We start from the raw sequence: 16,725 nt of genomic DNA, 5'->3' as shown, positions 1-16,725 counted from the left end.
TCCACCTAGGAAGCTCTTCTAGTCCTCCAGGCCATATCCTACATCACACATATCCCCACCAGCTCCTCAGCCTACCCCATCTTCAGAATCCTGTCCTCCTGTTAAACATTTCTCCTTCCAATAAGCTTTCCTTCTTTGCAAGACTGGGCCATGTGCCTTTGGTGAGGAATCCTTTACTTCGTCTTTCCCCGTATCATCATACTGCACTATAATGGCCTGTTTTTACCATAGACTAAGCTCTACCACCATATACCCAAGGTTAGAACCAGCATGTAGCAGAAGCCCCACAAAATCTGCTGAATTAAACAATAAGATACTATTTAATGACACACATGTGCAAACATACAGTGTATACATACTAATATTTAATTGCATATGTGCATATATATACACACGCACACTAAAAGGTGTGCGTGTGTGTATATGTATACTAACAGGTATGTGTGTATCAGAAAAATAAGTTACTTCCCATGCCCATTCCAAGAAGAAAATAAAAAGCAATACATTACTGTATTACTGTAGCGTTTAGTCTGCCACTTCACTAATCATCTGGGCATGCTAGCACTCAATTCCCTCAGCTGTAAAATATGAAAATCCTAAAATCCTCCTTGATGTAAAATTTTGAACATCTCAAAAATGACTTTCTACTCAGCAAAGTCAAGTAGACTTGTAATCTACTCAAGTCAAAAGGGAGGACCAATTATTATAGCCTACCATACAGCATAACAGGTACCTCAGAAAACAGAAGATAAATTCCCACTGAGCACTTAAAAGGTAGCAGGACTGCTCAAACAGCCTCCCCAAAGAGAAAAGCCTCAGCCCACCCCAAACCAAAGGTGAGCACACACTCCCAAGCCCAGGAGGTATAAGCCATCAATGAGTTTTTGCTTTATCACACGTTATTTCAAATAATCTTTTGCTACCCAGAACCTTCCCCCATGAAATTTATATGGAAAGTATAATGAAAAGATAATGTAATTTTATACTAATTAAATTTACTCATGTCAAATCAAATACACAAGCCCCATCAGCTAAAAAACTGAGGGGAATAAAAAACAAAACAGAAGAGTTGGGCTGATTTTCAAGAGATCCACTCCAGTTAAACAAACAAGGTGTTCAGAGTTTAGAATGTCCACTGCTTCTAAATAGAGGCTTCCCAGGTGGCTCAGTGGGTAAGAATCCGCCTGCAATGCAATGCAGGAGACATGGGTTCGATCCCTGAGTTGGGAAGCTCCCCTGGAGGAAGGAACGGCAACTCATCCCAGCATTCTTGCCTGGAGAATCTCACGGACAGAGGAACCTGGCAGGCCACAGTCCACAGGGTCACAAAGAGTCAGACATGACTCAAACAACTGAGCACTGCTTCTAGATACCCATTAGAATGAGTTGAAAGAACAGAACAGAAGGTCTGAGGCAGGAAATAAAAATGAAATCTTAGAAGAGCAAAGCTGACCAATACATATTAAATACAATTTATAAAACAGTATCTAAAGACCAACAACCACACAGACTCAAAGAGATGAACTTTCAGACGTCACATTCATCCATCCCCTCATCTTACAAATGAGTAAACTAAAACTCCCTGCAAGGAAATGACTTGCCCGAGATTACATGACTGATAATAGAAGAACCAAATGTCTCCTGACTCCAAATTTAGTGTCTTCTCAGTTTTCAGAGCTCCTTCCCCAAAAGGGCATGCCTATCAAACACAAAGTCTTTCAGAGATACATAACACTGTAAGAACTGTAACACTTGATAATGAATGTCTTTATCACAAAACAAACCTTTTGAAAACAGATAAAAATTAGAAAACTTAAAAGATTAAGCACATACATCCAAATTCAGAAATGCATTTTTGATTATTTCATCTCACCTTCAGGTCTTAAATCCCATGTGAAATGCAAAGCCCGTAAAACTGATCACGAGTATCTAGAACCATAAATCATCTTAAAATATTCACTGGCAGTGTACTACATGAGATTGTCATCTTAAATGACAGTAACAATGAAAGCATCAGGGAACACCAGGTTGCATTCCGAAGTTTCTCTGTGCTCCGACACTGCTCTCCTGGCAGCATTCAAGGCAGCCACAGTACTCTTGCCTGGGAAATGTCATGGACAGAGGAGCCTGGAGGGCTACAGTCCATGGAGTTGCGAAGAGTCAGATACAACTGAGCGACTAAGCAACAGCATCAAGCCCAGCCTGTGTAGGCACAAACAAAGGAGCACAGACTCCCCACATAAGCTCTTCAAGCGTCCCCTAGACCCTCCCTGCCACTTTCCAATATCTCTTCCACAACTAATTCAAAACACTAGAAACTTGTTTTCACACCCCAACGGGCCATTAATCTCTTATGTTTTTAATCCCTAGACAGATCTTTTGCAAACAAAAAGCAAAGGAACAACAACAACTGAAAAAAAAAAAAAAAAAAAAACACCCCACTGTCTGTATGTAAACTGTTCTCAAAACAATTCGACAGTTCTGGACTACTATTTAAACTCTTATTATCAGTATCAAATACAGACATCTATGATGAACCTCTGGTTGCTACCGGCATCTTCAATGACTATAAATGAAAACTCTTTAGGCTCAAGAGAATGGAGGTTGAACCAGTACCCACACCCCGAAACCTTGTCTTCAAAGCCTTTTGCAAGCACGAGGTTTAATCATCAGATCCTTCTTCTCTGTCACTTACAGTCTCCCTTAGCACTTAATTCTTTATTTACATGCCTGTTTCCCCATTAAACTGAAAGCTCCAAGCGGGCAGAGGCCATCATCTTTGCATCACAATGTATATAATTTAAATAGTCATTGAATTGAGCGAAAGAGTAAAATCTTCCCACTTTGCCTCTTTATTTTTTCCATTTATCAACAAAATTTAAGTAAAAGAAACCATGGACAACCTTAGACCCACAGTCCTTTCTTCCTCTGAGCCATTCTACAATACAAAAATCCTTTTCCCTATCACAATCCTAAGAGCACAGAAACTGGAGCAGAAAAGTCCTAAATAATCTGGTCCAATTCTCTCATTTTACAAATGAGAGTTACAGCATTTATTCATGGTCACACAGCCAATTAGTATCAGACACACACGCAAACCAACAAATCCCCAACTGCTTCCTCCAATTTATATCCCATTATCATTGTATCAAAAACAGACTGATTGCCTACTGTGTGTGTGTGTGTTAGCCACTCAATTGTGTCTGACTCTTCGCAACCCCAGGGACTGCAGCCCTCCAGGCTCCTCTGTCCATGGGATTCTTCAGGCAAGAATACTGGAGTAGCCATGCCCTTCTCCAGGCAATCTGTCCCAAGCCAGGGACAGAACCAAAGACCACTGTGCAGCAGACTGCACAGCAGGCAGACTCGTTACCGTCTGAGCCACCAGAGAGGCCCGGATTGCCTACTGAATGTCCCATCAATTCAAAATCATCTAAGAATACCAAGTTTTCTTTGTGTCTTTTGTTTGTGTCTTCTAATCTATATTTTCTTAACAGACAAAAGACTTCTCAAAAATGCATATGCAGAAAATACATCTTTGCATTTCTAGTACTTTGACAAGGATGTGAAAAATACTTGGCACAATCAAGATATTACCATTGGGAGAAGCTGGGTTATGAGTACATGGGTCCTTTTCTGCATTATTTTTTCAACTACTTGTGAGTCTATAATTATTTCAAAGTAAAAAGTTAAAAATAAATCAACAAACATGGCCCACCTACCTGATGCCACTCCAGGACCCACTAACCTATCACCTCACTCTTCTACAAACTTTCCCAAAAGAGCTAGAAAAAGTTCCAACTGCTTCTCAACCCAAATTCCAGGAAGGGTTGGTGCAGCTACCCCAAGCCTAGCACAACATTTGAGAAGCACACAAACGTTTACTGAACAAGGGAAACTCACCTAACATTGTTCTCGACTCTGTGCCGGCAACACACAGCAAATATTGACACAGGCCAAACTCTTCTGCCAGTCTGTCACAGTTTGCTACTCGCCCATGGGTCAGTGTCACTCCCCTAAGACTGTAAGCCTATAAGCACTGGCATGCGTTTTTAAAAAGCTATCCTCTCAGTGTCTCACAGTTCTGGGGAAGACCTGATTTTTATGTAACTTGTTTCAAATTTTTTTAATTTCATTTGTAAAAACAGAAAAACAAACAAAAATTACTCTAGCCTCAGACAGACGGTTAGAGAACCTATGGTCTGATGGAGAAAGGATGGCTGGGGGCAGTGAGGAACTGGCAAGTTTGGCCCTATTTGCTGTCGTCGTCGTCGTTCAGTCGCCAAGTCGTGTCCAACTCTGCGACCCCATGGACTGCAGCATGCTAGGCATCCTTCTCCTTCACTACCTCCTAAAGCATGCTCAAATTCATGTCTATTGAGCCGATGATGCTATCTAATCATCTCATCTTCTGCCAGCCTCTTCTCCTTTTGCCTTCAATCTTTCCCAGCATCAGGGTCTTTTCCAATGAGTATTCTCTTCACATCAGGTGGCCAAAGTATTAAGAGTTTCAGCTTCAGCATCAGTCCTTCCAATGAATATTCAGGGTTGATTTCCTTTGGACTGACTGGTTTTGCTGTCATTGATGAATTTTAAAACAAAGAAATGTGGATAAGAGCCTTTTATACCAGGATCTTCATACTTTTTTGTTCCTGATGATGGCAGTCCATTTAGATACTATGAGAAAAACTGCTTTATATCAAAAAACCTCTTAATCAGAAAAGGCTACCAGAATAAATGTTTTTACTACATCTGGTTAGGTTATATTACTTACAAAACTTTAACACTATTGCCAGAAAAACTTTCTATTAAAAAAAAGATTTTAAATATATCATCCTCAAAGATAAATGCTATCACCCCTCAAGAATGCCCTTGAATTTACAAAAAAAAAAAAAAAGAGAAGATTGAATCTTCATGTCAACTGAAAGCTTTTTACATTTCCAAAGAGACTTCTGAGGAATCAAGAGACCCTGGAGAAGAAAAGCAAAAGACCAACTGGCCTAGAATCCCTACCATTCCACAGAGTTTTATGAAACCAAAATCATTCCGGATGGTATGGGGAGGCTGCTAATGACACACTGACTCCTGTCTCTGGAATCAGGTGTTGTATTTCTTTTTCAGTATCTCTCTGCTCTCCGAAATGGCAGAAAGATGAGCAACTGCCAACAAAATCAGCCCCCATGCCATCTCTGACCTGCAGACGACGGGCTGCCAACCTCCCCTATAGAAGAGAGCCATTCCTGGTTCTGTGTCCCTTCGGCAGTGACAGAAACCTAACAGAAAATCAGTAGAAACACGTGGAAGCAATTTGGATTCATCCCTGCTGGCAACTGCAGGAAGCAAAGAAAAAGTAGTTCCTATACTCTCCTAAAGAACCACCACAGCAACTGTCCACAGCATCCAAGGACTCCCTCACTATCCACAGCATCCAAGGACTCCTTCCCCCTCAACATTCTTGATCTATAATGATCACAACACCTGATAAGCAGAAAAATGCAGTTACTTAAGGAAAACACCCAGGGACTTCTCAAAGATGAAGTTTAAAAATGAAAAAGTTTTAAGTGAAGTTTAAAAACTACTAAAAATAAAAGCATACGAAGAGACTGAATGTTTAAACTAGATTTGCACGCACACACAAAAAATCACCTGTCTGGTGCTTCCCTTAAAGTTTCCATATACAGATGATGACACAGAGCAACAACTGGACTAGGTCAAATTCCCTCTGGACAGGAAGCAAAGTCACTCCCACAACAGAAGAATGTAGACAATGAACTACACAAGTTCATATACTCCTCCCCTCAAAGCTTTTCATATAAAACCCTATTTTCATCACTGAGACATCAAAATAACCCTACCATATTATCTCTGCTCTTTTGACATTCTTCATCAAGTTAACTTCCTGATCTCAAATTTGGCTTTTTCTAAAAGCTTACAAAAACCCATCATCCTCCACTTTTCACATCACAGCAGCAGGCTGTTTCTCCACAGGAAAACACTCAGGTGAACCTCCACCAGGCCTCTGAGCAAGTCTTAGAGCAGGTCATAAAGAGCTACACCACCTTGTCATATGAATTCTGGAATGGCATATTCATGCTGGGGCAGAGCCCGTTTCTTGAAATGGTAGTTTCTCAACACTTTTCCTTTTGTACTAAAAAAGAATGGGGCCTGAACTGATGAAAAAGGAAATAAAATTCTATCTATTCATTCAATTCACAGTGCTCCCTAGACTGGACACTGTCATATAACTGGTGATCTAGAATACCACTATTACTAATGAAATTCCAGACTACATAATCTTTTATATATGTGTATATATATATACATATATATATTAACATGAAAATTTGCTATCAAGAAAAATGTACGTTTGAGTAGCTTTTTCCTATGAAAAATAATGTAACATTTTGGAGTCAAGAAAAATTTCAAATACATAAAATTATATGCAGCTTGATCACAACTGTATTTTAAAAGAAAAATCCATGTATAGGAAAAAAGAGACCAGAAAGTCACCAAAACACTACCAGTGATGGCACCCTTGCTAGACTTTATAAACTGTGTTTTCTGAATCTTGTATAAGAATGCTTTTTATTTTTTATATAAATTTATTTATTTTAATTGGAGGCTAATTATTTTACAATATTGTAGTGAGAATGCTTTTTAATAGTAAGCAATTTTTTAAAACTATTAACAGTCAAAAACTTGAAAACAGCTCCAATTTCCATCAGCTAGAAAACAGATGACAATATAGCGATTATCCAAACAATGAAATACTACTACCACAATCAATGTGGCATCTGGTCCCCCCATTTCACGGCAAATAGATGGGGAATAAATGGAAACAGTGAGACTTTATTTTCTTGGGCTCCAAAATCACTGTGGACAGTGACTGCAGCTATGAAACTAAAAGACACTTGCTCCTTGGAAGGAAAGCTATGACAAACCTAGATAGTATATTGAAAAGCAGAGGCATCACTTTGCCAACAAAGGTCTGTACAGTCAAAGCTGTGGTTTTTCCAGTAGTCATGTTGTGAATGTGAGAGTTGGACCATAAAGAAGGCTGAGCACCAAAGAAATGATGCTTTCAAACTGTGGTCCTGGAGAAGACTCTTGAGAGTCCCTTGGACTGCAAGAACATCAAACCAGTCAATGCTGAAGGAAATCAGTCCTGAATATTCACTAGAAGGACTGATACTGAAGCTCCAATACTTTGGCTACCTGATACGAAGAGTCAACTCATTGGAAAAGACCTTGATACTAGGAAAGACTAAAGGCAGGAGGAGAAGGAGATGACAGAGGATGAGATGGTTGGATGGCATTACTGACTCAAATGGATATGTGTTTGAGCCATCTCCAGGAGATAATGAAGACAGGGAAGCCTGGTGTGATGCAGTCCATGGGGTCCCAGTCAGACACGACTTGGTGACTAAACAACAACCACCATAATTAACAAAAGAAAAAAAACTGTTACATGTGCTAAGGAAAAGTCCCCAGACATATGATCCCTTTTCCACGAAATTCTAAAAAAGGCCAAATTACAGTGAGAAAAAGAATAGCTGTTTTCAGGAGCGTGGTGGGAAGAAGGGGCTCAGAAAGCAAAAGGGCACCAGGGAACTTTTGGGATCATGAAAATATTCTGTATCTTGATTGTAATCATGGTTACACAACTATACACATTTGTCAAAACTCAAACTGTACACTAAAAATGGGTGAATTTTACTGTATGTAAGTGAAACTTCAATAAAGCTGAGTTACAAACTAAATAATAGAGAAAGTTGAAACATTTTATTAAGGTGAATGATACCACTGGAAACTGAACAAATAACATTACTTTGCTGTTTAAGCTTATATTTTTATTTACATGTGAAGTAACATTAATTTGTAACACTTTATTCAATATCCTGACAAAAATCAGGATATCAGAAACCACAGTTACCTAAGAATTTATCATATTTCTCATTTTGAAGGGGTTTATTACCACTACAGTGATCGTATCAAGAAAATAATATAAAATATGATCTCATTAGAGAATAATTTCTAATAGCTAAATTCAATTTACCAGTAATCTTACCTCTATGAAAGTGTTAGTCGCTGAGTTGTGTCCAACTCTTTGTGACATCATGGACTGTAGCACACTAGGCTCCTCTGCCCATGGCATTCTCCAGGCAAGAATACTGGAGTGGGTTGCTATTCCCTTCTCCAGGGGAATCTTCCCAACCCAGGGATAGAATCTGGGTCTCCCACATCATCGGCAGATTCTTTACCATCTGAGCCACCAGGGAAGTCTTACCTCTATATTAAGTTAGAAGAATGCAGTGAACTTTTCACATGACTTTTGCCTCAATGTGCCCCACTTTCAAGAACTCTGTCCTTCCATCATTATTACAAGCAACTTGCTGATCAAATGTTATCACACTAGAGGTTAAAGATGTGACAACATCTGTCAGGAATATTTCCAATGTAATGTTGCCTATCCATCTAAGGCTATTATCCAACAAATTTCTCTTAAGAATGTCAAATTTTATAACATGTTAAAATTTAATTGGTTTTATTATATAAAGTCACAAAACGGTCAATCATCAAAAATAAGCTTTCATGTAACAACAGGAAAAATCTAAACAGACTGAACTCTGAGATTAAGATAATTTTTTTAAAGCTTTCAACTTTGAGATATATAATGAATGTGTATCAAATATATGATCTGAGGGAAAGGAATAAGAGGGAAGACACTTTAAATCAGGTTGTTGAAATTGGGTGCTCACTATACTATCCTCTTTACTTCTGTATATGTTTTAAAGTTCATAATAAAAAGCTTTAAAATAATTTTCAGAATAAAACTTAAAAATCATTATAAAAACAAATCAACATTTCAAAATTACAGTGAGCCAGGAGACAGGCTGTTGTCATTTGCTCAGAATGCCAAGGTGTCAAAATGACAGAAACAGACTATAATTAGAGTTTGTTTTCTTAACTAGAAATACAGTTGGTCCTGTGTCTCTAAGGGGTACTGGTTCCAAGAGTCCCGGCGGGTACCAAAACCCTTGGCTGCTTAAGTCCCTTTATAAAATAACTAGTACAAATAGTTAGCACTTGGTATCTGTGGATATAAAACCTGTGGATACCAAGGGCCTAGTGTATGTATGATGAAAATGGGGCACAAGGACATAAATACATTCTATCACATAAGATTATTCCCCTCAATACACTCTGCAAGATCTACTTACGTGTAATTTGACACAGTCCTCAGTGACTAAACTTTCCTTTAAAGACTATTTCCTAAATAATGTTCATTGTTAAGGAAAAATCCTCACCTTTTCTAAAGTTCATCCCATGATTCCTAGTTGTACTCCTGTGTACTATGTAATTGCCTTCCCAAGTATCTGTTTACTCCTAGACCTACAATTTACTCACTGATTTTTTGATTTATAAAACTAATCTTCCCTTGTTTTCATTTTCAATTTTTTGTTTGGCTATTCCATACCCTGTCTTTAATCTTACTTTCCTTAAACAACTTAATCATTTTTGAGGCTTGCCTGGACTTTCTCAGTAAAGTCACTCTAGTATTATTGTTTCTAGGTAACTATCTCAATAATCAAATAGTCAGATTTCCCACTGGTTTGGTGACGTGATGCTCTATTCCACCCTAATACTGTGTTTTGGTGTAGCACAATGAAACTTTAGGCAGCTTTCAACTAGTATAACCTCTACCCACCACAATCTTTGTTCAGCTCCCAGGCCTCTTTTCTGGATCCTACTGAAGGGATGAGGATATGGCTGAGTCTTTAAAACCCAACAGTTCCTAATAAAATAAGATGCACTTACTAAAGGCCAGGTATTGTGCAAAAAGCTCTTTCTGTGTCAACCCTGCCCAACAGAATGTGCAGTGATCATGGCACTGTTCTGTATCTGCACTGTCCAATACCATGCTACTAGCTACATGTGGGTACAGAGCACTTGAAATGTGATTACTGTTACTATGGAACTGACTTGTTAATTTTATTTCTTTTCAACTAATTTCAATTTAAGTAAGTCATGTCTTGAGACTAACTTCTACTGCTTGAATTTTTCATAAATTTCCCTTTAGTTTTACATCTGTATATATTCAAGATGATCTATGATAAGAGTTTCTGAACCTCACCACAACTGACATCATGGATAGGTTCATACTTTACTGTGGGGCTGTCCTGTGCATTGCAGGGTGGTGAGCACCACCTCTGATGTCTACCCAACCAGAGGCCAGTAACAATGCCCCAACTGGGACAACCAAAAAATGTCTCCAAACACGGCAAACATCCCCAGGGGGGCAAAAACTACACCCAATTGAGAACCACTGGTCTAAGACTAACAGTCTGGATTCTGCACTCAATGCTAAGGATATTCTAGTGCAATTCCTCTAGTGCCTGTTTTCCTATTTGGAAACCAGACAAAATGTAAAAGCTGTAAAAAGTAACTATCTCTTTATAATATTTTCCACAGAACCTATAATATTGTGCTTTCCCACCTGCTATCTCAACTATTCTTCACCAACAAGGGTACTACTATACCTGACTTAGAAACTGAGTCTGTAGGGGTGGGGAGGAGCGGCAGGGAATGAGACTGTAAGTGCTTAAACGACTCGCCTACCACAACATAGTTAATAACTAGCAGGGCTGAGACAAACCAGATTTAGGAATTCTTAATTTTAAACTCCTATCTACACTACCTTACTCTGTAGCCTTATAGCTTCTAAAGGGGGAGCTCCTTGGAGAAAAACCTTTTCAATGTAACAGTCTCAACCCAGATTGTTTCTGGTCACACAGCACATTATAATGCCTAAGAGCAAAGCTCACAGGAAAATTCCACATCCAGACCAACAACGTGAACTGCGTTGCAATGTAGCCAACCTGCATCCCAAAGAGTAATTCAAGACAGGGACTAATCTCAGGAACACATATCACCTTAAAAGGCCTCTCCTGACCTAGTACTAGGAAAGCATTAAGAGGTTCCGCGCTCTGACAAAAGGCCTAAATCAATTTGAAGTGCAGGAGGGAGGCGTTGGGGAGAAGAAATCAAAACTCTAAGACAGGTGGCTGCACAAAGGCTGGGACACCTCAGAAAGCAGAGATTTCCTAGAATACAGGCCATGTGGGACAGTGAAGAGACCTGGACTTCAAAAATTAGAAGACCCATCCTGTGGCCCTCATCTGTCAGTACCCTGGATAAAGTCGGTAAACTCAGGCCTGGTTTTCCAGCGCATCTGTGAAAAGAATGGTCTACTGACTTCTTCGGCACTTCCCAGGATTTGCTGAGCTGCACTTCCAGCTCGCCTCTCAATCTCAAAATGCAGTACCATTTTCTTGGTATGGTTTTTACTACTGATTATTTCTTGAGATGTTTTAAGCAGGAACATAGCACTAACTCAAGGAATTTGCTAGAAAGAAAATCCAAATGTTACACAAGTATCTGAGCACCGAGCGGTTTCAATTCCATACAAAGAATATTTGCTGAGGGGCCAGCTCTCTGCACCAGGGACCTTGTAATCACTCTGGAAATCCACAACCTATATCCTAGGCTCTAGGAATGCCTAGCCATCCCCACCTGTATTCAACTACTGCATTATTTGGTCTCCCAGGGCCAATAATTAAAGATGTTAACCCAATATACCAAGACTGTCGCAGAAATGCATGAGTGCGTGCTTAACCACGTCCAACTCTTTCGCAACCCCATGGACTGTAGCCCATCAGGCTCCTCTGTCCATGGGATTTCCCAGGCAAGAATACTGGAGTGGGTTGCCATTTCCCTCTCCAGAGGATCTTCCCAATCCAGGGATCGAATTCATGTCTCCTTCACTGGCAGGATTCTTTACTGCTGGGAAGCCCATCACAAAAATAACAAGCATAAAAACACAGAGGAAACGCACTCCAGTATTCCTGCCTGGGAAATCCATAGATAAGAGAGACTGGTGAGCTACAGTCCATGCAGTGGCAAAGAGTCAGACTTGACTTTAGAGACTAAACAACAATTTTTTAGCTTTAGCTTTTTTGCCTCCACATCACCCTGTTAGTATCGTTCTGCCTTCTGTTTACCATTTGTTTTGTTTTGCCTGCTTCTTTTATTCCTCCTGCTAAAAAAGAAAAAACACAGAGGGAAAAAATCAGATTTTTTAATACTGAGTACATTTTAAATGCTGACATCACATTTCTACAGTAAACAAAATATATGACTTTTAATAGGATGCAGCCATTTTAAATAGAAAACTTTATTTGTATAGCACAATATTGGTGTTTTGAGGCATTTTATTTGACTAAGCAATTTATTTTCAATACCATGCTGCCAGTCCAATCTTACTGCTTTTCGGGTAAATACTAACGTCTATGTGTTTATATATATATATATATTTTTTTTTTTTTCACCAAAACTATCAATTATCATTTCGTTAGATTTTTATCTAAAGGCAAAAGTTTTCTGGGCTCATTCTAGTTAAGTTAAAAGGTTCCAGAGAAAGAGTCTCGTGTGGGGAAAGATTTCCCTTAAACAATGCAGCAAAGGGTTGATCTAGTATTTTGCAACTAGGTATGCATACAGGATCTTCTTCTGAAGGGGAGACACAGAACAGCTCCACAAGTCAACTACTTCAAAACTGGAAAGCATGACTATTTCAAATGCTGCTTTCATAAAACAGACCAGACATTCTACTGCTACGAGATACAACTACAGGTTCCTAAAATTTTATCTACAGCTGTTTTTTTTAATATCTACTACATTCTTGATGCACATATTTTACAGTCTCATTTTCGAAACCACCTGTCTTTATTTCTCATGAAAACTGAAAATGACCCAAACAGTCTCAATATTGTATACTGAGAGTACAGGAGTCAAAGCTGATTATTTGTTTACACCAAGAATGAAAAAAGAAAAGGTAGCTTTAAAAAGGATACATGTAAATTTCTAGACTAGCTGAAAAAAGAATGCTCAAAGTGCCTAACAAAACCGCAAAATAGGTTTTGGCATGCATGATCAATTGAGTAAATTAGTTAGGATTCCTGGTATATAAAGTTAGGACTAGTATAAAAAATACACCGTGTATGTCTCTTCTGGTGCAATGTAACAAGTTCCCCCACAAGCAGGGCCAACTGGATTCTATGAATGACAGACAGTACAGCTATCCTCACTACTAGCTTGGTTCTAAAATTTACCCCCCCCCCAAAAAAAAACACCTTATGTAAAAGTCTTAACAAAAGATTTGTAATGAAATAAAATCGGAGTAAGACTGCATTATAAAATAAATGACTTAAAACTTATTTTCGTACTTAAAAAAACTATGTGACCACTCCAAATGATTAGTATTTTGAGAAAGTATTCCAAAAGTTCTACGAACATGTGAAATACAATATGGCTACAACAGCAAAGATTAGACAAATCCGAACCCAATGCCAGAAACCAAGCCTCCAGCTTCCCGGATTGAAAGGCTGTCCGCCCCACCTGAGGCAGTTAGATACCCCGAAACAGAGGCCGGTATCTCAGCAGCAAGTTAGGCCTCTTCCTCCCTCAGGGAAGTGCATGACAAACAGGGCTTCATGCAATTTATGTCACCCGGTCACTTAACAAAAATCATATCTAACTTCTAAACGTGGGCCCTGACGGCCTTCTATATTTATGAGGAAGAGAGAGCAGCGAAAGTGTTGGGATAGAAACTTCAAATGCCCCACTTTCTGACCCTATAAAACATTTAGCCCATCATTCGATCTGAGTCCTAGATTCTCAGCCTTGCCTAATGGAGGTTTCCCTCAACCTTTTCGGAATCTCTGTTTTGCAACAGTGAAGGAACTTTTCCTGCTTTATCTCAGTTCCCTGAGAGCATGCGGCCTTGCAATTCAATATCCTAAACTGGCAGGGAACGGTGGAGGAGGGAAGGGGAGGAATCCAGAGTCAAAACAGCCTCCTTATGAAAGACCAAAAAAAAAAAAAAAAAAATCATAATGCCTCCTCCGCCCATAGCAAAACCCATCCCAGAAATTTACAGAGTGTTAAGAAAAGCCAGCACTGCGAACTGCAAACGTAAGAGTTTTCCTTTGACTCTACGCACGGTTTTCAGCTGTCAAATTACAACTCAGGAAAACACTATCATTAGAATAAAAAAAGGAAACAAAAAAGCTCGCACCACAGGGACTGGGAAACAGGAGCTGCCAGCACCGTTTCCAGGAAAACAGAGCAAAGGGAACCCAATCCACTTCCCTCCCCGCCCCCCCACCCTCGCCTAAATTCATCCCCTCCCCGGACCGGCAAACCTCACTGCAGGGGCTCAAATTTAATAATAATAACAATAATCATGGCGCTTCCTCCCTCCCGCCACCCCACCCGCGATCTGCAGGGAATCAGCTTCTCCCACCCAGGTCCCCCGACCCCACCCCGCCCCGCCTCCCCTTCCCCCAGGAGCTCCAGGCCCCCGCCGGTCCGACCACCCCACCGGACACAGCTCCCGGGAGCCCGGGCGAACCCAGCCTACCCCGGGGCCCCTCGCCCGGCTTCTCCGCTTCCCTCTTTTTTTTTTTTTTTCAACCTCCACCATCCCCCATCCGCATTGTCTGTCTCAATTCAACTTTGACTAATATGGATTCCTCGGGCCTGGCCCGGGCGGTGAGGAAGCTCCCCGCACCGGGAGCTGGATGGATACCCACCCGCCGCCCCCACCGAGTTGAACGCGGCTCCTCCGTGGAGGCGGGGGGACCGGGGGGCGTTAGAGGGTGCAGTGCGCTTCCCCGTCCACAGCTCGCTTCCCCCCACACCCCCCGGACCCCGCGGCCCCGGCCCTTGGGACCAGAAGTTTGCCCCGGAAGGGGCCTAGCCGGGGGGCAGTGAGGACCCCCGCCCTCCCCACCGGCCGCCGGTCCGGCGCGGCCCCGTGGGGGAGGGGAGGGCGGGGAGGCGCCCCTCCCCCCGCCGCCCGCCGGCCGGCCCGCCCGCCGGCCCTATTACCTGTCATTGAGCTGGTCCTCGGTGCCCGGCAGCGGGTGAACCACGAAATGGATGGACGTCATGGTGCTTCCTTCTCGTCGTCCTCTCGAGGACGGCCCCCTCCCGCTCGGCTCCCCCCACCCCCGAACCCCTTCCCCTCGTCAAAACCCACAGCCACAGCCGCCGCCGCCTCCCGGTCCCCAAATGAGAGAAGCAAATGCGCAGGGGCCGCCGCCGCCTCCCTGCCGGGCGTGTGTCCGAGGCGCGGCGGTCCGGCGGGGCGGGCAGGAGGGCGGATCAACACGCCACCCCGCTCCCTCAGCGACAGGGCGCAGGAGTGCGAGGCCGGCGGCCGGGACCCGGGGCGCGCCGCCGCTGCCGCCGCCACCGGCAGCCGGACGTCGGGAGAGAGGGGCCCGACTGAGGAGGGGAGGGGGACGGGCTGCGGGCTGTGGGGCCGGTGTGTGGTCCCGGCGGCGGACGGGTCCGGACTGGGGAGGTGGGGAGGGAAATGAGCCCGCTCGGCGCGTCACTGGCGAGAAGAAGCCGCCGCCGCCGCCACCAGCACCGCCGCCGCCATCTTCACTTCTGCCCCAGTTTCTCCGTCTCGCAGGCTCCGCTCCCGAGCGGAGGGGGAGGGGCGAACGGGAGGAGGAGGAGGAGGGAGGAGACCGGCGGGCGTGGGGCACGGCCGCGAGGGGGCGGGGCTCCGGGAAACGGGCGGCGAGGCCCTGCCGATTGGGCGGCTCAGCCACGGCGCTGTAAGGCGCGCGCCGATTGGGCCGTTCGGCTCCCGAGCCCGGCCCCCCCCCCGGGGGGGTGGGCTCGCTCCCGAGTGAGTGTTCCGGAGAGCACGTGTTCGGGACAGATGAGGCGGAGGGGCGAGCCGGCTGGGGCGGGGAGTCCGGGAGAGAGGCTAAGTGTGTGTCCCCGGCGCGGCGGTGGTGGGAGGGAACAGGGGCTCCTCCAGTCTCGCGCTCTGATTTCTCTTGGGGCAGCCCTAATTATTTTGCGGACCCTTAGGGGTTTTCTGTTGTTGTTTCTCGTCCTTCACATCCGCAGTTATATTTAAAGTGGAAGTGTAGAAATCTGTTAAGGAGCAAGAAACGGACAGCGTTTTATTGGAGAAGTAAGGTAGTTATGTAAGGGCCTTTCCAGAAGGTCCAATCGTAGGATTATAGAGCTGACTTTGCAGCAACTTCTTTTTATCACCCTGATTTCCCCAATTCCACCCCCCACCCCCACGCAACCGCCACCATCACGTATCTACACAAAGACAAAATGTGGAAATTTCCACCGATTTCCTGATTTAAATGACTCATGAATTTTTAATTCTTTTAAATGAAAGATGAAATATCAATTTCATCGAAGATGGTTCGTTCTTCAGCTTATGATCAGTGGGATCATAAGGGCTAATTCTTGAATAGATCTGCCTTTTTCTAGGGAACCAGTTAATAGATTTCTTTCTCAAAGGCTTCTCTGGCCCCTTCAAAAAATCAAGTACTTCTTTCAAGAGAAAAAAAGTGAAAACACGAAGCCTCTTTCTCCAGTATGTTCGGTTAAATTAAGGGTCCTGTGAAACGTTCTTAATTTTAAATATCACTTTTCTTCTGTTACTGCATTACACATACGCACTTGCTTAGAAGTTCTTTTGAACAAAATATATGACTATAAATCAGGATAGAGTAGGTACCCCTTGAGACAGATAATGGAACACTTTTGTAGGTCACCAGCTCCAAAATGGCCCAGATTAGACTAAAAAGTGATTTCAAAGCCTCTATTTATTAGAAATTC

At 42.6% G+C, this 16,725-nt stretch overlaps 1 protein-coding gene across 1 annotated transcript in view; it reads right to left on the bottom strand.

The window, feature by feature from the left end:
* UBR5 (ubiquitin protein ligase E3 component n-recognin 5) overlaps positions 1 to 15,044 on the bottom strand; it is a 138,693-nt gene extending 123,649 nt beyond the window's left edge. Inside the window, exon 1 of the mRNA XM_052651971.1 lies at positions 14,953 to 15,044. Coding sequence (XP_052507931.1) covers positions 14,953 to 15,014 — 62 coding nt within the window. The 5' untranslated portion in view covers positions 15,015 to 15,044. The remainder of the gene's footprint in view (positions 1 to 14,952) is intronic.
* Positions 15,045 to 16,725: the final 1,681 nt, after the last annotated feature.

The sequence above is a fragment of the Budorcas taxicolor genome, chromosome 14 (genome assembly GCF_023091745.1).
Source record: "Budorcas taxicolor isolate Tak-1 chromosome 14, Takin1.1, whole genome shotgun sequence".
NCBI classification, from domain to species: domain Eukaryota; kingdom Metazoa; phylum Chordata; class Mammalia; order Artiodactyla; family Bovidae; genus Budorcas; species Budorcas taxicolor.
This window is presented reverse-complemented; position numbering and strand designations above follow the sequence as displayed.